The 26225-nt window shown below is 39.6% G+C and overlaps 2 protein-coding genes across 2 annotated transcripts in view; one reads left to right on the forward strand and one right to left on the reverse strand.

Annotated features, from left to right (window-relative positions):
- Positions 1 to 15090, forward strand: LOC137281947 (tripartite motif-containing protein 2-like). Its single transcript, XM_067813681.1, has 8 exons — positions 1 to 180; positions 1664 to 2761; positions 3346 to 3428; positions 3650 to 3698; positions 3881 to 3915; positions 4562 to 4640; positions 6906 to 6977; positions 11477 to 15090. The coding sequence occupies exons 2-8, from the start codon at positions 1684 to 1686 to the stop codon at positions 12205 to 12207; spliced, it is 2127 nt and encodes a 708-aa protein (XP_067669782.1). The 5' UTR covers positions 1 to 180; positions 1664 to 1683; the 3' UTR covers positions 12208 to 15090.
- LOC137281949 (nucleoside diphosphate kinase homolog 7-like) overlaps positions 14964 to 26225 on the reverse strand; it is a 15266-nt gene continuing 4004 nt past the window's right edge. The window contains exons 2-9 of the mRNA XM_067813683.1: positions 20951 to 21058; positions 19955 to 20124; positions 18981 to 19142; positions 18561 to 18715; positions 17941 to 18096; positions 17113 to 17348; positions 15655 to 15762; positions 14964 to 15397 (exon numbers count right to left, since the gene is read on the reverse strand). Coding sequence (XP_067669784.1) covers positions 15365 to 15397; positions 15655 to 15762; positions 17113 to 17348; positions 17941 to 18096; positions 18561 to 18715; positions 18981 to 19142; positions 19955 to 20124; positions 20951 to 21058 — 1128 coding nt within the window. The 3' untranslated portion in view covers positions 14964 to 15364. The remainder of the gene's footprint in view (positions 15398 to 15654; positions 15763 to 17112; positions 17349 to 17940; positions 18097 to 18560; positions 18716 to 18980; positions 19143 to 19954; positions 20125 to 20950; positions 21059 to 26225) is intronic.

The raw sequence follows: 26225 nt of genomic DNA on the forward strand, positions 1-26225 counted from the left end.
AGTTTACAACCATCAGGTTACATTGACCTCAGCATAGCTCTTCAACTGCCATGACATATGCGGTTGTCAGACTAACCTTGTCATTAGCATGGTGCTATGTTGAACAGCTGAACAAGTACTGCAAGAGGACACAGTGATGCCTTGGTTCTGGAACAATTTCGTATAGGTTGCATGAAACTGGTAGGTGTCTGTGTTACTAGGAGAGGCTCTATTAGAGCATGAAGAAAACATGGGTGTTGTAGTCATGTGACTGCCTTATGGGACATGTCCGCCTGCCAGTAGAGTTTTGTGCAGTCATTTCGCAATTCATCAGTTCAATGCGAATTTTATCGGCATACATACTTAAGTGCCTAATGTACATCAATATCCGCTTGGACTTATCGGGAAGCAAGTCCTCTGTACCTAATGATATTCTCATTGTTAGAATCCAGGACAGAGTTGTTCCACAGCATGACATTAAACATTACACTCTTCTTATAGTTAGTTGTTATTCCCCTGTGTCTGATGATATCACATATGACAATCTCTCTTTAGGATTCTATATAGTTATCCCCCCGATGTCTGATGATATCACATATATGACAGTCTCCCTACAGGATTCTGTCTCATCATTCCTCAGTGTCTGATGATGTCACATATGACAATCTTCCTACAGGATTCTATCTAGTTATTCCCCTGTGTCTGATGATATGAGATATGACAGTATCCAAGATTCTATCTTGATAGTCCTCAGTGTCTGATGATATCACATATGACAGTCCCTATACAGGATTCTATCTAGTTATTCCCCTGTGTCTGATGATATGAGATATGACAGTATCCAAGATTCTATCTTGATATTCCTCAGTGTCTGATGATATCACATATGACAGTCCCCATACAGGATTCTATCTAGTTATTCCCCTGTGTCTGATGATATGAGATATGACAGTATCCAAGATTCTATCTTGATAGTCCTCAGTGTCTGATGATATCACATATGACAGTCCCCACACAGGATTCTATCTAGTTATTCCCCTGTGTCTGATGATATGAGATATGACAGTATCCAAGATTCTATCTTGATAGTCCTCAGTGTCTGATGATATCACATATGACAATCCCCATACAGGATTCTATCTAGTTATTCCCCTGTGTCTGATGATATGAGATATGACAGTATCCAAGATTCTATCTTGATATTCCTCAGTGTCTGATGATATCACAGATGACAGTCCCCATACAGGATTCTATCTCATTTCCCAGTGTCTGATGATATCATATATGATATTAGCAATCTGGCTGCTTCTTAGTTAATGCCTAGTTGTCTAGGTTCATGGGCCCATGAAGATGCAGGTTAGAATTCATTTTTAGCAACCCACTCTTGTCATAATGATGCTCGATGTTGATTGTCTGGTCAAGACTGGATTATTTACAGACAGCTGATGGCTGGAATATTGCTGGATGTGGCTTTATACAACAACCAACAAACCTGGGTCCATGAGAATAAAATATACTTCGTCGCCATTTTATATCAGTTGACTAAGTCTAAACCATTGCTCTGATACTCAAATCCACGAACGCTATCTTGTACTTGTAGGTAAAAAGTGTAGATCACTGTCAGATGTAAAAGAAACCTTTTCTTGCTGCATGGAAGACTAAGATTGTGAGTTTTACCTTCCAGAGTTTACAGAAAAACTGAATATGGACAAGTTTCCAAAGTGCAGTGTTTGCATGCAACAGTTTTGTTACCAAGGACCACCGCCCCGACTGTTGCCATGTCTGCATGCTGCATGCGACGTCTGCTGTTCTGATTCTGAGACAGAAACGTTGGAATGTTCATATTGTCATAAAGAATATGATAAAGGACAGAAGTTTCCAGAGGACAAAGTCAGGGCACAAGAGATCTTCCATCTGACTGTCCTTCATCATCCCGCCCAGTTGCTGTGCACGAACAGACAAGATGGTGGGCAGGCTGTTGTTTGGTGTAACTCATGTGAGGCTTTGTTTTGCGAAAATTGTCAAGTTGCACACAGTGACATGAAGATTACAAAAGGTCACAAAATTCAGACCATTGACCAACTGGCAAATAATGGGATTACTGTGGAAGACAAGGATGCTGTTTGTTCCATGCACCAAAGGCCGGTTGACTTCTATGATGCGACATGCGAAGCTCTGATGTGTTCAAAATGTAAACGTGACGATCATGTTGGGCATGATATTCAAGAAATTGATGAAGCATTTCAGTCCAAACAACGTGAACTGAAGAACAAATATAATGAACTGTTATTTCATCAAGAATCTTTAAATGAGTCAATTCTACAGATTAACAGTCTTGGGGAAAAGGTGGATGAGAAATTCCATTCCTTGGAGATGTTGAAAGTTCACACAATGTCTGAGCTCAATTCTTTGATTGACCAGAGAGAGAAGGAACTTGACATTGACCTGAAGACCTGTTTTGAACACATCCGACAAGGCACCAGTGAGAGGCATCAAGAACTGGAAACATCCCAGATCTCCCTGATGACCTCCCTTGAATACATAGAAAAGGCCTTGACCTTGACCCCCGTGGAGTACCTGGAGCTTCAGACCATCATGATGCAGAGTGTGGACTCCTGTATGTCTGAGCATGTGTCAGCCATGAAGCAACAGGAGGCAGTAGCAGCTGTCAAGTTCTCCACACAGGGTCTCCGGAGTCTCAAGACTGACATTGCCTCTATCGGATGTTTCCTAACAGCATTGGGCCGAAAGTCTCAGGTCCTTGACCAGCAGGACAACCAAGGTCATTCTTCATTCTCTTGTTATGTATAAATCTTTAGTGGAAATGCAAGTTATATTTGACATAATAGATGAAGACAGCAGGGTTCAAATATTACTTATCATGGCAGTTTATCATACTCAGCTCAGGTCCGTGTATTAGTCTGGCTTGTGTCACAAGTAACAAAAAATTGTGAGTAGCTTTAGATTAATTTTGTCAACTTTTATCAAACTTCCAGCAATATCTCAGTGGAGGAACCATATATGGGCTTTACACATCGTACCCATGTGGGGAATCAAACCTGGGTCTTCTGTGTGACGAGCGAATGCTTTAACTGCTAGGCTACCCACTGCCCCCTCAAAACTGTAAATACTTGTAAGTGGGCTTTAGATATTAGACTTTCATCATTGTTGGACTCAGAACAAATATAGGCAATATATGAAAATCCATTCAATGAAAGGTACAGCACAGCTTCCCACAAATTTACCTGTCTCCATATATTGATTGACTGATTGTAAACCTTAATGCACCCAGTGGCATCTGCCAATCACACAGTTTGTTTACGTGTGTTAATGCCATTATTGTACATGCATATGTTTTGCATTTAGGTTCAACAAGGTATGAGACCTTGATGAGAGAGATTGAAGTTTTAAAGAGAAGTAAACATGAGCTTGAGGACAGGTTACTGAAGGTGAGTGTCAGAAAGTTCAAATGTTTATTACGGTTGAAAAGAAAACAGTCCTCAGTCAATGTTAGCTCAGTAATCATTGACACTGGAGTACATTAGGTTGTGTTTGTTTGAAGCATTTTCTTGAATGTATAAAGTAAAAGAATGAGTACACCAAACCCCAGAAATTATAAGCTACTATGTTTTGACAACTGAAGTAAATATTTTAGTCCTCATTTTTACAGACGGAGAAAATGTGGAATGACAAACTAACAGCTGAAGAGAAAAAGAACGGTAATAAAGTGAAATATTCACAATTTTAGAAGTGCACAAATTTATATTTGACTACCAGTGAGACCTTGGGAAATAATATCCGCTAAAATTATGAACTTAAGATTATTTTAATTTATTTTATTTCATTATTTGAATTTGACTCAGGGAACTGTTGTTTGAAGACTTTAATGTATGTGTTTCAGATGTTGCGATGACACAGCTGCAAACTCAAAAGGAAGTAAGTATCGGGTGGGGACACTGTTGTTTAATAATGGCATGTAGTGATGCATCAGTATTTCTTCAGCATTAATATAATGACGAGTAATGTCTGATAGCAATCTACAGTGAGAGCATCAGATGCAAGCCTGCTAGTCATCGTTAATACACAATTTAAGACAACGCCACTTTGTAAATATCCGAAATACGTGAATGAATGAATGAGTGAGTTAGTTTTACGCTGCAATATTCCAGCAAAATCACGGATACCAGAAATGGGCTTCACACACTATACCCAGAGTAACTGAATGAACAAATCAACCAATCGTTCTTCTCTTGAAAATGAACAACACAGCCTCAGTGCATATTACATTTGGTGTGTTTACGATCCCTTTATTTACTTCATATTTGGGCATACACTTTCTCAGTATAAATTCTAGTACTTCATTCTTGTAACTCTTGGATTCGAACGTACACTCACAGAGCAAGGCACCAAATCACCAGCACACAGAGTCAGGGCTCAAACACACTCAACCACATCCTTTGAAGTGGCATCCATGACTGAAAGTATGAATATCCTGTACTTTACTCAGAAAGTGAAGCCCAAATATTGCTAATGTTACATTTGACCACTTTTGACTTCAATCCCATTATTGTTTTGTGTTTAGTCCAGTGCATCTCTGAGGAAGCAAGTGCAGAAGCAGCAAGCACAAATAGATAACTTCAAGACATTGGCACAGAAAATAGGTTTGTATGGTTGTTGATGATTTAGATTATGAGAGCGGGAGATTGTGGAACCTACACAAGAACAACATTAGAGTGTCTATATTTTTTTTTCTGTACACACAACGATTGTGAAAGAATTGTAATGATTAGGACAGCATCACAGAATAGTTTTTGTGAGTAAAAAGAGTTAACGATTGATAAAACATCCTATATATCTCCAGGGCATACGTTCCGATAAATCTCCACTATGCCGTGGATGAATCTACGGCTTGGACTGATGATTTTATTACATCCCTTGAATGTCTATTTATCCAATCAGGTGTCTACGCTGGGAAGTGGAGCTTACAAGTCACAGCTCACTTTCGCTTCTTAAATCACCAAACCAATTAAATTTGCCTACACAAATGATGCCGAGGTATGAGGTCAAAGGAGTTCTAGCGTAGATGTTTTAGAAGTTTCAGAACAGTCAGCTTGTCTGTATGGTTTCAAAAAAGATCTGAGTTAAACTTGACTACACAAATGATGCAGAGGTAAGAGGCCAAGGAGTTCTTGCATATACTTTTTAGAAGTCTCAGATCTGTCTATTTGCCTGTATGATTTTCCCAAAATTCCTTTGTGGTTCTGTGAATAAACCTTCACGGCTGCGTCTGTGAACTTTAACTCTTTGTTAAAGGTCACATGCAACATAAAACACAACTTTGCAGATTCTGACACCTTTTGGTGCGTACTTACCAAAACAAATCATAAACACTGCCAATTCAGCCTATAAAGCTGCAAAGAAATCACGATGAGAAAAAGCCCGCGAAATCGGGAATCAAACGATTCACTAAAGTGGTTTCAGCAGCTATGCTGCGCTGCGCCCATACGGTATGGGTAGTGAGTAGGTTCACAGCATGCCTGCTCGGAGTAAGAGGTAGTGAGCTAATAATCTTGGTTGTGTACATAAACAAGTAAATAATCTATTCGTTACATATAAAACATGTTCAACATATGTCATATATGGGATTTCACTTTCTCAATAAAGTACAAATTCTAGTACTTTTTTGATTGAGCCCCATCCGGGACTTGATCCCGCGCCCTCAGCGTCAGGCACCTAATCGCCAGCACACAGAGCCAGCCGCCTAAGCCTCTCAGCCACCGCGACTTCCACAAAAATGAAAGTCGGACAACTGGTAGTCTAGACTGCGTACTTTGTGTACCCCTCTGATAAGTGTGAATTGGCACGGCTCCCACGGCCGAAAGCTATGATTACACGATGCCATTTAGAAAGTGGTCAAATGCAACATATGTCATATTTGGGATTTCACTTTTTCAGTAAAGTATAAATTCTGTTGATTTGCTTTTTCACAATCACCAATGCATTCTGAACAAGTGATAACTACGTTTAATTACGTTTGAGTTTTTGATTGCATGTGACCTTTAATGCTGGCAAGTTCAGTAACAGCGGCTTAGTTGACAGGCTGCTGTGAGAATGCAGAGCCAGCAACGGGAGGTAATGAATATTATAAAAATATTATAGATGTCATAGATGCATCTAGGGTATAGTGGAGATTTATCGGAACGTACACCGTGGAGATATTGAGGATGGATAATACTGGCATATATGCACGTTCTGTGTAACATATGTCATATTTGGGATTTCACTTTCTTAGTAAAGTACAAATTCTAATACTTTTTTTTTTTTTTCGGTTGAGTCCCATCCAGGATTCGAACCCGCACCCTCAGAGTCAGGCACCTAATCGCCAGCACACAAAGTCAGCCGCCTAGCTCGCTCAGCCACCGCGACTTCCACAAAAATGAAAGTCGGACAACTGGTAGTCTAGACTGCGTACTTTGTGTACCCCTCTGATAAGTGTAAATTGGCACGGCTCCCACGGTTCGAATCCCGGATGGGACTCAACCGAAAAAAAAAAAAAAAAAAAGTATTAGAATTTGTACTTTACTAAGAAAGTGAAATCCCAAATATGACATATGTTGCATTTGACCACTTTCTAAATGGCATCGTGTAATCACGTTCTGTGTAATTAATGAATATTATTTTGTTGTATAAAAGACCAATGAAGATCCAGGTTAAAAATGATCTTCAGCCACCCATGCTCAGAAGAGGCGACTAACAGGATTAGGTGGTCAGGTTCATGGACTTAGTTGACATGTGTGCAGATCGATGCTCATGCTGCTGATCACTGGATTGCCTGGTCCAAACTTGATTACTTACAGACTACCGCCATTTAGCTCCAGTCTTAAACAACAAACAAATAGATCATGGTATGTAACGACTTATTGTAGGTGTGAGACTGACCAGTGACTTGACCCTTGTCAGCAGTCAGTACACCAGTGATGAGCCTTTAAGACTCAACTGTAAGTATGGACGGAATATTATCTAACCTTCATGGAAAAAATGTTAATGTCATTTGTCAGTGACACGAAGTTTCCGTGTCACCCCTCTTAGGAGGGTCACAAAAGAAAAAGATATTGCCCACTGGCAGGTGCCAGGCCAACCGCCGAAACATCCCCCGAGAAGCTGTATCGCTGACATTCGTGTGACGTCATAATATGATGCATGCAGTACATGGAGTTAAAAAAACGAGCTGTTCGATAAGCTTTTCTTGAGTGCACATCTAATCTATTTTAACGACTTTCACTGCTTTATTTAAACTATTTTATTCATTGCATAATTTATACCAGTCTTGGCAATCATCTCTGGATAGCAGACATAAATGTTTGTACTACAAGCAATTCAAATCTTTGTTAAAATTAATGTAGAGAGATGCTTAATGTAGAGTAATGATATTCCTCAAAATTTAAGGAATATATATGCTCAGTTTCGGTGTTGTAATCTTAAGTTTCCGGTTGAGTGAGTGAGTGAGTTTAGTTTTACGCCGTCTTTAGCAATATTCCAGCAATATCATGGCGTGGGACACCAGAAAATGGGCTTCACACATTGTACGCTTGCAGTTGAAACTGGTAGACATACTAATGTTGTATTTGATGACAGGCATTGCCTGCTTTGCAAATTAAATGATGTCTTTGCTATTTAAGATGAATGGCATGTGTTCTATATCTGTGAAGCATACTCCCATATCAGGAGAAAGTATTTATCAAAGTATTTTGATAAATGTCCATCAATTACTAATTTCATATCGATATAGGGAGTAATATCATCAAGGATAGATGTCTCTTTTCATACTTCGCTGATAAGAAACACAAATCTGAAATACTTTATATGTGCTCCAATTAACCATCAATTTATGTATATTATTTTGGGCTGGAGGCCTGTTACTGAGATAAAATTTTGTCTGTCATATTGCCTTTTGAAATGGTTCAAACCGAGTGCAAATTGTCTCCATGGAATTAAAGAAAACTACAAATGCCAAAACACTGAAAATCATGGAAGACACCCCATTAGGTTCTGTTTTCTTGTGTGTACCAACTTTTGAACATTTTTTTAGCTATGCTCCAGAAACGAAATGATTACAGACAAACATTCGGAAATACAGGCAGTATATCCCCCAGCATTATATGCAGCTGCCATCCAATGTGCTGATGCCCATCATAAACTTGACAAATGTTATGGATAAAACAACTTCTTTATTACGAGAGAGCGACGTTCCATTGTTATATATTGCAGTAAGTAAAGTTACCAATTATAGGACTTACTTCCCTTCGTCTATGGCACCATTGGATCATTCGCCATTGTATGGATAACGAATCTATCATAGAGTCGAATTTAAAGCTATAAATGTATTAACTGGCCTTGTTATTGTTTCATAAAGAACCCGAGATTACCTGAGTAAGACAAAACACAAAACATTACATGGTGTCAGAAGTGGGATTCTACACATCATAAAACATGCTAAGTAGAATATCACATCCTATACTGGAATGTCAAATCTCGGCGAAGAGTGAAAGCCCTTTCAACAGCAGGTGAAGATGATGTTCCCAGGACCATTGGCAAATAAGACGGAGGAGTTACAAGTAAGCCGTCTGCTTCTGTGGTTTGGTGATCGTGGCTGAGATGTTACGAACACTTTTCAACTTTGTGAGGAGGAAAAGAAGCTATTAAAGCCTTTCTATGAATGTTTCTCTGAATGTGTGTCTCCAAAATCAAATTTCATCGTCGTATGTTGGAAATTCAGAAATCGAACACAATCTCGAAGTGAAAGTGTAGACGCATTTGTGACTGATCTGAAGATCTTAGTTCGAGATTGTGAATGATGATCATGATCATATGCTTGAGTCTTAAGTTAGTGATGCTCAATGATGACTTGACTCTAGTAGTGAGTTCAATTGTGTCTCAACCTAGTCTTAAGTTAGTGATGCTCAGTGATGACTTGACTCTAGTAGTGAGTTCAATTGTGTCTCAACCTAGTCTTCACCTGGATAAGAACACTGTCATGAAGGAATTCCCAGATCTCACAAAGTTGGCAGGGGCACATTACTTCAGCGTTTTTGACGCATGGTCAAGATACTAGTCCATCAAGTTTGAAGAAAAGTCGTCATGCCTCACCATGTTCAACTGCCCTTTTGGGCGATACCAATTTTTGCATCTGCCGTTTGGGATCAACTCATCTCAAGATGGATGAAGCTAGTGAAGGCCTCGAAGGAGTATCAGCGATAGTTGATGACATTCTTGCGTATGGTTGCGCAAGAGAAGAACATGACAGAAACCTGAGAGCCATGCTTCAGCGATCCGGAAAGAAAAGAGTGTGCTTCAACCCAGACAAGACTGTGACAGGTGAGCAAGAAGTCTAGTATTTCGGACAAACTGTGTCTGCAGATGTGATAAAGCCAGATCCAAAGAAAATCACAGCTATCCCAAACTTGGAACCTATCAACGAAGCAAGATTGGAGACAATACTCGGTATGGTGAGTTACCTGGCAAAGTTTGCTCTGCGTCTCTCTGAGGTGACATCCTCACTTCATGACTTAACCAAGAAAGAAAATGAGTTCCAGTGTGACAGCAACCATGACAAAGTATTCCAAGAAACGAAAGATGCTGTTACCACTACTAAGTTTCTAGCTTACTACGATCCGAAGAAGGAACTGGTGCTACAAGTCAATGCTTCAAAGAGACGACTTGGCATTGCATTGTTGCAAACTCTGTGACTTGTGGCATATGCATCCAAAGCCATGACCTATTGTGAGCAATATTATGCTCAAATTCTCTATCTATGCTATTCTGTTCGGGCGCAAGCGCTTCCTTCAGCTTCTGTAGAAAGTGATCATAAACCCCTCTAAATAATCATAAGAAATACACTTGCTGTTGCGCCACCAAGAATGCAATGCATGATGTTGCAGCTGCAGAAATACAACATCACCGTTATCCATCGTCCAGGAAAAGAAATTCCTCTATCTGACACCTTGTCGCGAAAGTTCAAGTGTAAGTTCAAGTTACGTCAGTTTGTCAATGGCACCGTTGGAGCATTCACCACTGTATGGATAACAAGTCTACCATGGAGTCGCCATTAAAGCTACAACAATCAGTTTATTGTTTCATAAAGAACCCGAGTTTACATGTGTAAGACAAAACATTACATCTAGTACAGATTATTCTACCGTTGTCAAACAGGAATGTAACATACAGTGTAACATAGAGTCGCACTCTCATAATAAAGTTTGTCAGTTTTGTACTTCCCAGCTTCTGAAATGCTGTTCAAAGAAGCAACATAAGCTTTTTGTACTTGTTCCCACTGAAAAGATTTTAATAGCCTGCACTATATAAGTACCACTGAATTAATTGTTTGATGAAAGAGCCTGATAGCCATTTCCGATAATACCAAATATAAGATCAGACTGTATATTCGAGGATAGCACCAAGCATCAGTACTGTCAGCTATGGACTAGATTCTAAAATCTGAAGCATATTTATTCCTTCTTTGTACTGTAGTCCAAAGCTCCATAAGAACATACATAGAGAGATATAGTGCTGGGTCCTGCAAATGCACCACCAAAACTCTGTCTAAATAATATTGATTTTTTCCCCCTTTGACTTGATTTTGGTGTTTACGTGACATAGACGTACAAATTTACGAATCCCAATTCCATGTTCCAATTCAAGCTTGATAACTTCTCTTGTTTATTTGATCGACAGATTAGACAGAAATTCTCTCATCAAGCTGGACTTGAAGTAACTGTTAGATTATTTCTTCTTTTAAGTGTTTAGGAAACTTCTAATCACTCTTGTTCTGTTTGTGCATGCACCACTATGGTCCATCAACTTCACTTTTGGCACCCTGTTTTTACAAATTACCTTTCAACCCAAAATGGCTCAAAAACTTTTGTGTGCATATATCTCTGCATATCTTATGCCCTGCCTAAGTCAGTTATCATTTTCGGCAATCAGATAATGGTATCTTACTGGCCTGTGGGCTACTAGATAATTTCTACTTATGGTTTCAAACTGCAAATAATCTTGGATGTAATTTTATATATGATCATAATGAAGCTGTGTTAAATTTCACAATAATAATAAAGTACAGCTAGAAGGGAGTGAAATTATACCTCTTCGATTAATAGTCCAATAAACATTAACATCACGCATTGTGTCATTACATCAGGGCAAGTAGAATATTAGTCAGGACAAGTTACTTTCTTGAAGTCACTTGCCCTGTGGCAAGTGCCTTTTCAGCATATTTTTGAACCCCTGCAGCCAACATCATGGTCCGACACTCGTGCATCTGGTTTACATTCTTTTGCCTTCAAGCAGAGCCAAAGGGACTGTATAGTCGTCACAAATCCATTTTGAATAATTAGATTTATTTAAATCTTTAAAGACTTAAAGCATATAAAACATTATCTAGTTTCATTCTGAGACCAGTTGTTGTACTATTGTATACCAATCTGTTTATGCATTGCAGGTGTGCCACTCAAGTTCGATGTATTGCAGGCAAACTTCAATAACGTTTCTGTCAGTGACAGATACATGATCAATCAACCTGCCAAGAATCCTCCCTCCACACACAGGAAGTTTAATAAATACAGCGGTACTTGTGGCTCCATGACCTTTCCTTACGTTTTGCCCTCAAAACCTGTTGCTCCATTTTGGTCCCACAAACGTCAAGGTCAGATTGTTTCCTCTCATGCCCAAGCAACTTGTGACCCAACAGATCCCTACTACTTTCAAGTTACTGTTAAAATAACACAAAGAGCAAAAATAGAAACATATATATTTGAAATTGGATTTTCTGAGCCATCTATAGCTGATACAGAAAAACGTATGAACTTTAAATGGAAACGCCAAGACCAATGTGGATTATATGTTGGCTTCTGTCCAACTCACAAACAAATATGCACACTCATACACGGTGTTTTCAGTTGTGTTGATCACCCATTCCGGAATGAACCAGGAATGTCGATCATGACGTATGGAGTGGTGTATAATCCAGTGAGAAGGAGAGTGATATTCATTGATGTCAACAAGAAGAAGGTACTATATTCAACTTCTCTTGAGTATACCCACCTTCTCCCGATGTTTGGCATCCAGCAGAGCAATGAGTTTAAAGTTGAGATGACCTTGATGGAAGTGACGGACTGGGGTATCGATGCAAAATTACGCAGCGTTATCCAACAAGCGCTCACAAGAGATTAGCATTTGGCAGGGCAACAAGTTTACCGAATGAAGTTCTGGAATGGCATTTAGAAGTTCCACGAACATGAATACATGACACGTTTTATGGATAACAACTTCTTATTCTTAATACAACATTGCTGAGCCAATGCCTGCTCCTTCGTCAGGTGAATGCCGTGGTAGTGCACAGAGTGAAGATATAGACGAAACATGTTTACACAACACAAGGTGGGAGAATGTACAAAGACAAAAATATAATCACAATTAATGGGTTTGATGTACAAAGGTGAGGATATAAAAAATGACAAAGTCACGAGTGGGAGCAGGGAGAGTTGTTGTACAAAGTGTAAAAAGATGGCATCACAATATGAAGCCAGTTAGATGTTTTATCTATATCATCTCTGCGCATTCACCTCGCATTCACCTGATGAGGAGGGAGACACTGCCTGCTGCTTTTGTTTGAAATACTAATGCAGTCAAGGCAGACAATAGAGGGGTTAGTTAAAGGCTGTTCTGAAAATACTTCGACGTGTATTATCATTGAATAATTAGAAATTTGAAAATTCACAGACCTACAAAATTACACACAACATCAACATATTCAAACACAGTCTGTCTGCCTACAAGTGGATTGTAGTCCTGCTGAAATTTGTCCTCCAGACGTTGATACTTATCCTCATGGGGGCAGTTGTCCTGAACAGATCTGTAGTTAACTATTTCAGCATTTCCACAAATTTTTATCATTAATTCAGCAACTGTTTGGTTCATTATTTGTTCATCAATTGTTGATTTAGTTGTATCTTTTACCAGCTTTATACATATTTCCCACATCGAAGGAGTGAATTGCTAAATATCCAGACACACCTCATAGACAGGGAGATTAGTGAGTGGTCAGAGTTTATACTTGGTAGAATATTGGTGTTGTTAAGGATGGATAGTACTCCATGTGAAACCAGCAAGAAATTAGTCTTGCTTGTTTGAGGGGTGGGATGCAGTTGAGTGATGCATCTAATGTCGTAGTTGTGTTCATGCCATTGATCTTGCAGATCACATTTACCAATCATTTCTGATTTGGGTGTTGATGGTTCCTTGACCATCCTTGCAAAAGTGCCAATGGATTCTTGTGTTCTTCCTGGTCAGATACAGAATATGTGTCAATTATAATCAGTCCACATTGAGAGTTGACAACAAATCTCACATTAACTTGGACATTGTCCATATCAGCGAAAATGAATACAAGGACTGCATATTGCCAGTGTATAATATTATGTGCGTTAAGTTATAGACACTGACATGACAGGTGTTAGCTCATCATTTATGAATCACAGCCCAGCTTGGATCACATCTCATCATTACTGTGAACAGACTAACTGAAAACTGCTCATGGGCTACCATTAATGTCTGTATGAATCCATAAGACAATATTCTGGGTGCAGGCACAGTGAGGTATTCTTGTATTCAAGAATAGAAAGAACTTACAAGATGTGTCATGTGTTACAGCAGAGCAGTGTTCACTGTTGAGATGACATCCAAGGGCCTCCATGTAAGGTTAAATGGTGTCAGCCCTCAGGATGATTCTCAACCCAAAACAGTATAAGCATTTGTATTTTATGGAGATGTGTAATCCCAATATTACATATGTTACATGTAATCACTTTCTCAAGGATACAATATTCTTGTGAATTCATCGCTTTCAGCCATGTGAGGTGTCAGATCTGTTCACATTTTACTTTTCAGAGTGTACATATAGTAGAAAGTATGTGATTGATCTAGATTACCAGTTTTATAATTATGAGTGGCAGAGTGGGTTAGATGGCTGACTTAGCTGGCAATTAGATGCTGGACTTAGGGTGTGGGTTCAAATTCCAGACGGGACTCAGACCCCAGATGTATTAGAATCTGTATCTTACAGGGAAAGTTTCATCCCAGATATGATGTTACTTTATCCAGCAAGCTCTCCAGTGAGAATATATTTTTCTTTGAACAAGCACAGTGATATGTAACTTTTAGATAATGCAGACATCTTAGTAAATTCTGTGTGATTGTAGTCTGTCTGTCCATTATTCTGTGGATAAGCATTTTTTGTACCTTCGTTGTTTCATTACTCCTGATGAACCATTGTCACTAGTTGTGGAAAGCTAGAGGAAGGTATTGTCACAAATAACTGAAGATGACATCATGCATTCATCACCTCATCACTTACACTACTTCATGACACTTTAATGTCATGTCAACAAGGCATTATCGGAGTTGACGTCATATGCGGGTACCTGGAGACCTACATTTTCTTAGAAAAAAGAAACTTCGATCTTGCACATGTGCACATGGAAGAGGAAGCCTCAACCACATGTTGCCATTTTTCACTTTAAAAATTAATGTAACTTTTGTTCAAATTATTTCTGTTGTGTTATTTTGCAGTTTTCATCATCATGCTTGTATGCACAAATGTTTACTTGATTGACAGTAATTATTTTGTCAATTTGTATTCAATACATTTTCTACTCAAGGTGATGCACGGTTGCTCGGAAATTTGACAGAAGCAAGGATCTTGTGCAGTAGAGGTCAAAGTCACTGATGTAAGAATGTTGCAGTTTCATAGTCTTTCGTTGAACTTTTTACCATTTCAATAGAAGGTAATATGTTAATGTTGCTAATTCAACGATTTGTGTGGACTTTCTGCGTATTTCTCCACAGTGGGAGAGGTTTCTTTGGTAGGCCCATAGATGTAGGGAAAGGGTGCCTTTAAAGCTCCCGTCAAAATCACAACAAAACACAAGTTTTCTATCATGTCTGTATTGTCTTCATATAAAAACATGCATGTACTCTACCCTGGAATTTATAAACACCAGCTTTGTAAAACATCTGCAGATTGATGAACAATAAATAAAACCAGTGTGTTATGTATTTTCTTGCATGTATGAATGCATCAAGCTGCTAGATGGGGAGGGGATATCACTATGCTCCTTAAATGTTTTCCAACAAGTCAAATACATATAGGTACGTTCACTTCCAAAATGTGAAAATGACAAACAACCACCTTCAGGAAATGAATGTTTGTATTACAGGTTTCAGAATGATGTTAATAATTCATGAATTTACACATTGGGTACAAACACTGAATATATCACAAGGTCTATGTACAATACATTTGGGGATGAATTTTGGCGTCGTGGGATGATTAACGGCTAAGTATCCTGAAGAAATATTCCACCTGAAACAAACAAGTGCCAGGTCTTATATACATGACTTGGTATAAGTACTTTTCTTGACAAGCATTGATATATTTCATATCAAAAGAGGGCTATATTCTACTCATCGATCATAATTTTTGTGAGATGTGACATCTTCTGTGAAAGCCAGTTTAGGAATGATAGTGTGGCATGATATGGTGTTTGAAATATTTAATGGTATAGACAGATTTAAGAGCTGATGGCAACTTCTACTCAATCCTAGAATGAAGCCACTTACCTCAAGGAGGCCATCTTCAGGCAAGTCTGTGCAGTGGACAGCGTTGCGTACTTTGTCAGACCCAAACAGAGCTCGCAGTGTCCGTGGTCGCAGATGGCGTGCAATCTCCTGCAAAACAAAACAATTACACATTTAGCCATGTTAACACTTCTTCTAAATATATACACACACACAATGAATTTATGTAGGATTCCAAACTAAGCACACTAAGACCTCTTCTGTTATCAGAGGGATGTATTTCACTTGTAGAGACATAACATTCCAGTTCGAGACATTTGAGTATGTATGAGTATGCAGGCACTTGTTACGTTTTAACAGCTTGCTGTGTGAGGAGATGATGTTGATTCTGATTTTAACAGAACTTCAGCTACAGCATTTCACGTGGGAAAAAACTGGAAGGGTAGGATCCGGACACACAGTGCTCATCAAAACAATCTGATGATCATTACTCCCTAATTTGAACATTAACAGTCATTGTCTTTTCAAATCATGCTATCAAGATAAATCAAGACTTCTGAAGCCATGATTAGAAGATTCTGGTACACCGAAGGTAGACAACTCTGATCACCTGTTTCTTTCTTTTTTCAAGTCACTTAACCTTTGGCCTGCTAAATTAATCTTACAGGTAAATCTCAGGTAACCAGGTAACCCTTGGCCTAAATTTTCGAAGCTCTTAGCATTAAGATAGTCGTAAGTGCCATACATTAACATTACCTTACAACTGTCTTATCGCTAAGAGAGCTTTGTAATTTTTAGGCCCTGACCTCAATGCTCCCTATGAATTAAGTTTGAATGAGCTGATGGCGTGGAATTCTACATTTCATTCTGTCAGCTATCTCATTTCCTGAAAGTATTGAACTCTTCCTGAGATTCATGGGAAATTCTGGATCACTGTGTGACCATTCTCTTCCCATAGAGGTTAATCCTGTCATATCTTCCTACATAACTTCTGTTCTGATACGGCCATATTTCCCGGTCATCGAGAACTCCCCTTGCGGCAAAAAATCGCAACAGGAATTATCTCCCTTGGTACTATCCAATCAGAACATGCGTTAAATAGACTTAGCTCCAATATGGCGGCCCCCATGGATTTGATTCAATGCGAAGTAAAGTTTTGATACTTCATGTTTAACTGAAAATCAGAAACTGGCAATAAAGAGTGCAGGGATCAATCGCCAGGATGTGTTTGTGGAAACAAAAACTGGTAGTGGCAAGTTTTCCTGATGCATTCGGAAATTACTGAGATCTTGCGAATGATCACTCTTGAAACAAAGTCTCTGATTGCACAACTAAATCTGAATACCTCCAATTGCGAGTCTTGAACACTCGCACCATGAAAGGGCCGTATTAGAACAGAGGTTACGTCGGAAGATATGACAGGAGTAACTGCTGTGGGAAGAGAATGCATTGTGACAGGCATGAGGGTAACATTCTGACTGGGATAAAGGAGCAACTCACAGGATCAGCGGGTCCAGCCATCTCTCGGAATGTGTTAGATGCATCCTGGGCACGAACTTCCAGTGCGATGCAGGGTCCTGATGTCAGCTCGGCCACCATACCATTGTATTCCTGAACAACACCCTTGTACACCTCATAGAACTCCTCAGCATTTGCCTTCTGCATGTGGAACATCTCAATGGCCGAGACATCAAACCCTGCGTCGGTGATGGCACTGATCACCTTCCCAGCAATGCCTGTATGTATAGAAACAGTGAGTGAGTTATGAGCTGTGTCTACCCTCTAGGCATGAGATGCCAGGGACCTGCTGATGGGCGAAGGACAACAGTATGTGATTCTAACGCTATGTCAAGGCAGTACTACAAGCAGGCCATAATACATGCATCAATGTTGTAGACAACATTACATGTGTCTGGATGGGCAGTGGACATACGGCACTCTTCTCAAGAACAGGAACACTTGTAAACATCAAAGAAAAACATCACATGTCGCTACTGGGTCATGACAGTCAAGGTTGTGGTATGTTCCAGGTCAGCCCCAAACTTACTGTAACTACATGTCAGAAGATGATAACAGGTGTGAGTGAGTTTAGTTTTACACAACATGTAGCAATATCACAGCAGAAATGGGCATTACACACTGTATCTGTAGGAAATTTAACCCACTTCTTCAGAGTCCCGAGCAAGCACTTATACCACAAGGCTACCCCACTACCCGATAAGCCTGCAAGCTACTGAGTGAAGGACAGATGTGTGAAAGCTTGAGAAATGTTGGGAGATACAGTATGTGTCTGTACAGTTAGAGAGTTGGCTTCATGTTTGTGGGTACCTGACTTGACTGCGTGGGGCTTGATGACACAGCAGGTGCAGTCCTTGAGGACGGCGGTGTTGCGCCGACTGGCACCTGATGATGGGAAGAAGAACTCCAGCTCACGGGCAGATGATGATGGACTGTCAGAACCATGGCTGGCATTCATCGTCTTGTCTGAAAAACAGACACCAATGACATGCAATCTGAAATATCAAACCAAGACGCCCTATAATGAGCTCTGATGCGGCTGTCTGCTCCCCTGGACGTGATATTCTGAGCTCCATTATGGCGGTCTATTCTACTTTTGCCACACTGAGCCCTGATGCTGCCATCTGTTCCCCTAGCTGTGCCATACTGAGCTCTGATCCAGTTGTCTGTTCCCCTAGCTGTACTATACTGAGCTCTGATGCTGTTTTCTGTTCCCCAACCTGTACCATACTAAGCTCTGGCGTTGTTGGCTGTTCCCCAACATGTGCTATACTGAGCACTGATACTGCTATCTGTTCCCCAACTTATGCCATACCGAGCCCTGATACTGTTGTCTATACCCCAACTTGTGTCACACTGAGCTCTGATACTGCTGTCTGTTCCCCTACTTGTGTCATACTGAGCTCTGATACTGTTGTCTGTTCCCCTACCTGTGCCAAACTGAGCCCTGATGCTGTTGGGAGCCTCAGAACGTGCCACAGTCGGGTCAGTGGGTCCGATTGCATCTCTCCATTTCTGTATTGCATCCTCCCCAACCAGCTCCATAGCAATGACAGGACCACTTGTCACATAATTCAGCAGTCCACTGGAATGTGGCCAAGACAAGATTACTGAACACACTGTTCTAGATACTATGTGCACATGCATGATCTTAGGTGTGCAGCAAATATATTGGAACTACGAAAATCAACTTGTGAACATACAAACACATGCATACACACACACATGCATGCACACACACATGCATGCATACACACACACGCATGCACCTCTGAGTCATGGCAGCCGTGCGTGTGGTATTGTCGGACAACTTGCATACACAAATACAGTGTGTCTATCTATCTACTCACTCTAAGAATGGTTTCCCTTTGTGCTCCTGGTAGAATTCAAAGGCTTCATTGCGGTCAAGTTGGCACATCTTCATCTGTGAGATCTGGAAACCATTGCGGTAGATGTGGTCCAGAATTTGTCCGGCCTTCTTGACAGCATCTGGCTTGATCAAACCCAGAGTCCTAGGACAGCAAATTGAAACAATCAAAATTGCTAATTTCACAACTTAGTAAATACCAATCTCGTGTTTTTTCAGAAACAAAACTTTCTGAAGGGGTCTTCCAAAGAGAGCCAGACAGCTTGAGAGAGTCAGAGAGAGAGAGAGAAAGAGAGAGAGCCAGATAGTGAGAGAGAGACAGAGACAGAGAGAGAGTCAGAGAGAGAGAGAGAGAGAGACAGAGTCAGTGTTAGTTAATGCTGCCATGAATGCCAGTGATATCAAGGCGTCCATGCACTGTGGCAGGCCAGAAAGCCCAGTGATGCCTGTGTTAGCTGCTTGTCACTTGGTGAAACCTACAAACTCTAAGCTGTCTTGGCTGGCTGTCCAGATACAGATCCCGTGCTAACACTGAATCTTTAGCAGGGTAAATCATGATCCGACACAAGTGAAAAATGTGGTCACTATAAATTTGAACACTATTTAATTGTTTCAGAAAGACAATTAGGTAATTTAAGTCTGTAAAAAATGCACTGAACATGCAATCAGACCTCTGTCTACAATTGTATAGACTGATAAAATTACCTTCAACATCCAGTCAGACCTTATATCACTGAGCTATGAATATTTCAACCCTATGTACACTGAAAGCAATTGAATCTTACTGTTAATGTCACTGCAAATTGCTTCAAGTCACCAGTGCTTGAATGAGCTAAGTGTATGCATGTATATTTTACACAAAAAAGGAGGGGGAACATGCATAATTATAAGATGAAAGTTGTAAACTGTACACCAAAGCACAATGAACTGTATTTGAGTAAATCTTGGCGCACATACTTCTCCTTCTTGCTGGAGAGCCTGTTCTTGGTGTAGACGTCGGCATAGTCCTTGATAACAATCTGTCGACCCAGAATGTTGAGTGTACTGCCGATGTACAGGTCACTCAGCTCAATAGGACTATCCCTCAGACTGGTCTTGAGGTAAATCTTCCGAGTCTTCATGCAGTACTGGGAGAACAATGGGGGTTTAAACAAACTCAGCTAAGAGTCAAATCTTGTTCATGAACATTACATTGATGACAATTTAAATGGTGGCAGTAATTCAGAATAGTTAGCTGTTGATGGAAAACATCAATAAATGTTCTCAACGGACCAAACTGCAACTGGACAAGTGTGACGAGGATATAAGGGACATAACTCTGTAGCATGTTGTTAGATTTGCTTCCCGACTGCTGCGGTCACTAAGTAACAACAGATGGTGACCTGATTTGTCACTGCTGCTTCAAAGTATTGACATCAAAGGACTGACTGTTTTTCCTTGTCAGCGTTAACAGACACAGCAAACCAGAGCTTCACAATACACAATTAGTATTCAGAATTCATTTTTCAATAAAATTTTGGATATCATCTCAGATATGTTTGGGAAAAACAAATTTCGGCAGTATTGCTCTGTCATCAGTTACAGAATCTCACACCATCACCACTGGTTCTTTATAGTATTTGTACTTTATTCTAAAATCCTTACATCTTTAAGGATAGTTCACGCACTATTTGTCTGTGAGCACAGCTACTAGTCTCAAGCCAGCCTCTAGTCAAATTCTATGAGGGCTAGTAGGATTAAGTAACACAGTTAGGAGATGAACATCATGTGTTGGCCAATTTCCAGGTGTTATTGAGTATTTGAAGCATGGGAATACATTTGGAACCCATGGCATACACGCAAATGTACTGAAAAGTATACTAGGAGCAATTTAAGTTCTAGCCAGTGGAACTCAAAGTATTTGGCACAAGCTGCGGTTTACAATTACAGGAACCAGAATTATTGATGAGTTACCATTTCAATTCCCTTTGTGCTAACATAGTATGTGAAAATGAACTGTCTGATGCGAGCTGCCTGCTCCTCATTCCACTCAACCAGGAAACAAAACCTGTCTTGGTCCGTCTGAAACACATAAAACATGTAACCATAGCAACTAAGAACATATTCCACAATATGAACAAAAATAGAAAGACAAAGACAGAGACAATAGCTAGTAGTTGTAGCACATTTGATATATGTTAGTAGCAGCTTTGGATCTGTTTGGGCTGATAGTGGGCTGTACAAGTGGTACATGGTTATCTTACAGTGGCTCCTTTCACTAACCTACACTACTAACGTTAACCTTAACTCCCGTTCTGTAACACTGCACTAAGGTTGCCTATGCCAATGGTAACCTTAGCGCAGTGTTAAAGAATGGGAGTTAAGGTTAACCTTAGTTGAGGTTGCTTTGTGAAAGAAGCCCCAAGACACTATCATGTTGGGTGGATGTTTTTCGATAAAGCAGCAGACTGTCACAAAAGCTTAGAAACCAATACTGAGAAACTTGTGCACATCCTTAAATGGTGAGTGGCATTCATGAGACTGCTTTCCTACCTAGCAATTCAGAAACACGCACTACCACTTTACTCTCATGTTAGCACCTGCAAGAAGTAAGTTTCATCACATCCTCTAACGCAACCGCAAAATTCAAAACTGCCACAAACGAAACACGACAACTTTTTAGAGATAAAAGTGTACATTTGGGTTCTTGCATGACATTTCCACTTCATGTCAAATATGTTCAACAGGAGACACCAGTATCAGTCACCACATCCTCTCTGCACACAGATTCATTCTGGTGCTGTAATTGTCTGACACGAACATAATGCTTACAGGGGACACCAGTATCAGTCACCACATCCTCTCTGCACACAGATTCATTCTGGTGCTGTATGTCTGACACGAACATAATGCTTACAGGAGACACCAGTATCAGTCACCACATCCTCTCTGCACACAGATTCATTCTGGTGCTGTATGTCTGACACGAACATAATGCTTACAGGAGACACCAGTATCAGTCACCACATCCTCTCTGCACACAGATTCATTCTGGTGCTGTATGTCTGACACGAACATAATGCTTACAGGAGACACCAGTATCAGTCACCACATCCTCTCTGCACACAGATTCATTCTGGTGCTTATGTCTGACATGGACATTGCTTACAGGAGACACACTTTTCCTTCACTTAAAGTAACACAGTTCCGCTTCATGTTTATATTTGTTTCATTGGGACCATTTGATGAGTGCCAGTTTTCACCTGATCCCTCCAAAATAACTATTCAGTGTTTATTTAAAGATGTGTTCAACTGGCCCTCTGGTCCAGCAGTGAAATTAAACATATGATCATTTTCTGGTCTGGCAATATTTTGGACTTGACACATGCATAGTAACCTGCCTGCCAATTATTTGATTAGGTCGCGTGATGCTTCTTATATTGAAAACCACGAGGAAAGTTGAAAAAATATAAAACCGAGATGACAACAAGCCTCAAATTTGAATTCCTTGACCCACTACCGATTTAACCCATGAATTAAAATATGAGCATAATATCTTAAAAGCATTATACAAAAGAATTAGAAGAAAATAACATGCACAATGCCTTCTGGGAAGTAAAACTGTTTACTGTGGGAACATTCTACAGGTAAGTGGTTTCTGACCGGTCCATTACTACGATATGTTACTTCAAAGTAACCACCTTATTTGGTCACTGTACAACTTCTAGCACTTTGTATCTGCGTTAAAATGCAACTTTGGGATCTTTATCACTTGAGTGAGGACAAGAAAAAATTGTTTCAGTTTTTGAGAAGAAAGAACAAATTGGGAGGGGAAAAAGTGTGGCAAGTGTGAGACTGGGATGTCATATTTGTGCACAGACAAAAGTTACGGCACAGACTGGAAATGCTAAAAATGTAACAAGAAAGCTTGTGGGGAAACAGTTTTCAGTTCTTCACAAATTATGGTTTGAAAATAGTAGACCTGAGATTGGTACAATTTTGTTTCTTACTTATAGACGGGTTTGGAACATTGCTTCCACAGGATTTTGTCCCACAGAGGTCAGACATTTCGTCAGATCACACCCCTGTGACTGGTACCACTCTTGTGTGGAAGTGTGTGTTGGCTGTGCAGAATTGAGGACAGTGGACAGATTGGTGGAGTTGGGAGAATTGTCAAAAGTGATGAATTAAATTTTTGGAAAATGGAAGTTCAATCAGGGGAAACAGGTGGAAGGGCAGTGACGATTCGAGAGAATTGACAGGGACAGTAAACAGTGGTTTTTTGCTTGTGTGGACAAGAGGGATTCGGTAACATTGATTCTCATCATTCTCAAACATATAAGGCCTGGGACAACCATTATAAGTGATTGCTGGCGAGCAATCACATGTCTTCAGGTAGAAGACTTCATGCACCTGACTGCTAATCTTTCTATTAACTTCAAAGATCCCGTGACAAGTGCCCACACCAACATGACAGAGTCATCCTGGGGAGTGTTAAAGCAATCCCTGCTTGAATAGTTATGACAACAGAACTCTGCTCCTTTCATTTTGAGGAATTCTGTATTTGAAGGAAATATCTGACTGAGTCAGTGAATAAATTAGCAGCATTCTTGATTTGATACAAGAATATACAACCCACATGCTTAAGACTAAGAACTTGCGTAAATCAGATGCCCCCTCACACAGTTAAACATACTTGCATTTAACAACAGTTTGGATGACTTTGTGTTGTAACGGTAAGTACTTGCCGATTTTTGTATTGATGAACAATAAATACCCCCTAATAGGGGGACACCCTCCTACCCTTCTTGAAAACAACTGAAAGGAAAAACACTTAGTGTAGGTTAATAGGTTCTTCAGGGCTAGGGGCTTTAATGTTCAATTATTAGCGTATCCAAAGAAATGTTCTTTCCAGTATCCAGTATCCAAACCAAGCTGAATTTGACATTCTTGTGATTTTGACGACTGCATTGCTAGCACTATATCAGGGAAGTACATGCGAAATATGAGTGCACAAACAGTTTCATCGGTAGGGCGGAAGTCCAATTCCTTTCATGCGACGTTTTAGTGACAATTGAAATGTGGAAGTTACGTTATGTAAAGAGCAAATAAACATCAATATCATTTAACCTAGATCATTAATCCTCTCAATGCTATCGTCGAACCCATTCGACAGGAGTGCAGGATAATGACATCTCCAAATAAAACTTGCAATAATTATTCAACGAGTCGGATTTACGTGTCATATGAATTATGTATGGAATGTACTAATTCTCACCTTTTTAAATATGTAATGTTCAATACGTTTATATACCTTAAAGCGAAACGCCCGCGAGTTAAAAATGAGATCGCCGAATTTCTCGGCACGCAGTCGAAAATAACGGCCATTGTTGACTTCCAGCGCACCACGCCGTGTGGTACCCAGTCTAATATTTTCTTCATAATGAAATATTTTTTGACAGTTTAGTCGATATTTTTTGTTCCTTGACGAAGAGAAAGCTCATAAGTTTCCCATTTTCTAAAAATTAGTAACTTTCGGCTCAAATAAATATAAACAAAACCAATCTCAACGTTATATCATCGATTGGACGAACAGAAACGATCATGGCAACGGCGGTAAACAAACAACTATGTATCGTGATGCCGAAGAAAATGTGCCATCCTTTTGACATATCCAATTATTTTATCTGGAATTAATTACACGATGTGAATAGGTAAATGTTATTGCCTCTGCACAGAAATTACCAGATTTAGCGATTTTATTTTGATTTGGTTTGATAAACTTCCAACATTCACAAAGTTGACAGCCGTTGGTGACCCGAAAGGGCGTGGCCAAACTCGCGGTCTTTCTAAGTGACAAGATACGAAGGATGTATGAAAATATGCGTTCATAAGCAGAATCTGAACACATATACATTGAAAGAAAACAACTCAATACCTATATAATGCAGATAATGAAACAATATCACAATATTTGTAATTCTACCCACCCTTGATGAAACCGGAAGCACGTACACGGCATGGCACTCGTGGAAGTAAAATGTGAACGAGTTGGAAAACGACCATTGATACATTTTCTAAACTGATTCAAATTCCCGTAAGATCCATACTATACACCAGAATTACCTTTCAGTCATCCTCAGTCATTTACTATTAGTTGTGTTCAATAGCAGTTGTCATTTGTTGCTTGTGTTGTAGTATTTCTCCTGAAGTTAGCCGTCGATGTGTTGATCTTTAGTTTAGCAAATCCGAAGTCGATGATTTTCGCGGTCTATTTTTTTTCAAAGAATGTTCTGACACGGGGAGACATATAAATTGTCAGTGTGTCGTAACAATAACAGAATATTCTTCTGTGTATATCGTTACAAGACGTACAAATTTGATGATTGAAGATCTCATGAAAAAAAATCATTTTTCCTTTTGCAGAAACGAACGAAACCAGAGCTAGTGTGAGAATGTAACGTACAGTAAATGTATTTCATAAAAATTAATTACTGCTTAGAAAACAACTGTCATCGTCTTTGTGAATCAGTATTTATTTTAGACATTAAAACAGCTAAACATCACATCTTTTGTTCACGAATTTGGAGCAAAATTGAAATTATTTTGTTACTCCAAACAGCAGAGCTTTCAGAGTTAATTCTACCTAGTATAAAGCAGGTAATGTTTCAGATCAAATTGTTTGACGTGTGTGCATATTTGTATAAAAAAAATCATGTCATGTGGCTCAGTCCGTGGTTCCATACAGCTTTTAGATATTGCACTAGTGCAATCTGAACTGCAAAATGTACCTCATGTTTATGGCCATACTTTTTACCTACTTGCACACTGTCTATGTTCATATTTTACTGTTAAAACAGACTTCATCTGGGAAACAGACTGATGATCCAAACTCTTGGAGCAGTGATTACACTGACAGTGATCGAAAGACAGACTCATTTTTTTCTTGTGATGAAATTTCATGAAGTAATATGAAATTATCATACCAGACCTAGAATAATTTTGTCGTAGTGATGTTTAGAATATGGAATCAAAACTACAAGTGACATATAATTAAGTGTTGAGTAGGAGGTGCAACCTATGTTAGTCTTTGGCATCAAGGTAATCATGTGGTGGCAAGTAAATTTCTTTTTTCCTAATACTGAGCTCTGCAGTGAGTGGTTTTTGTTGTCCAGTTTGGAGCTATTCTTTAAGATTTCAATTTGGATTTTTTTTCATTGCCATGTGTATATGGCAAAGACATATATAT

Source organism: Haliotis asinina, chromosome 4 (assembly GCF_037392515.1).
Source record: "Haliotis asinina isolate JCU_RB_2024 chromosome 4, JCU_Hal_asi_v2, whole genome shotgun sequence".
In the NCBI taxonomy this organism is placed as follows: domain Eukaryota; kingdom Metazoa; phylum Mollusca; class Gastropoda; order Lepetellida; family Haliotidae; genus Haliotis; species Haliotis asinina.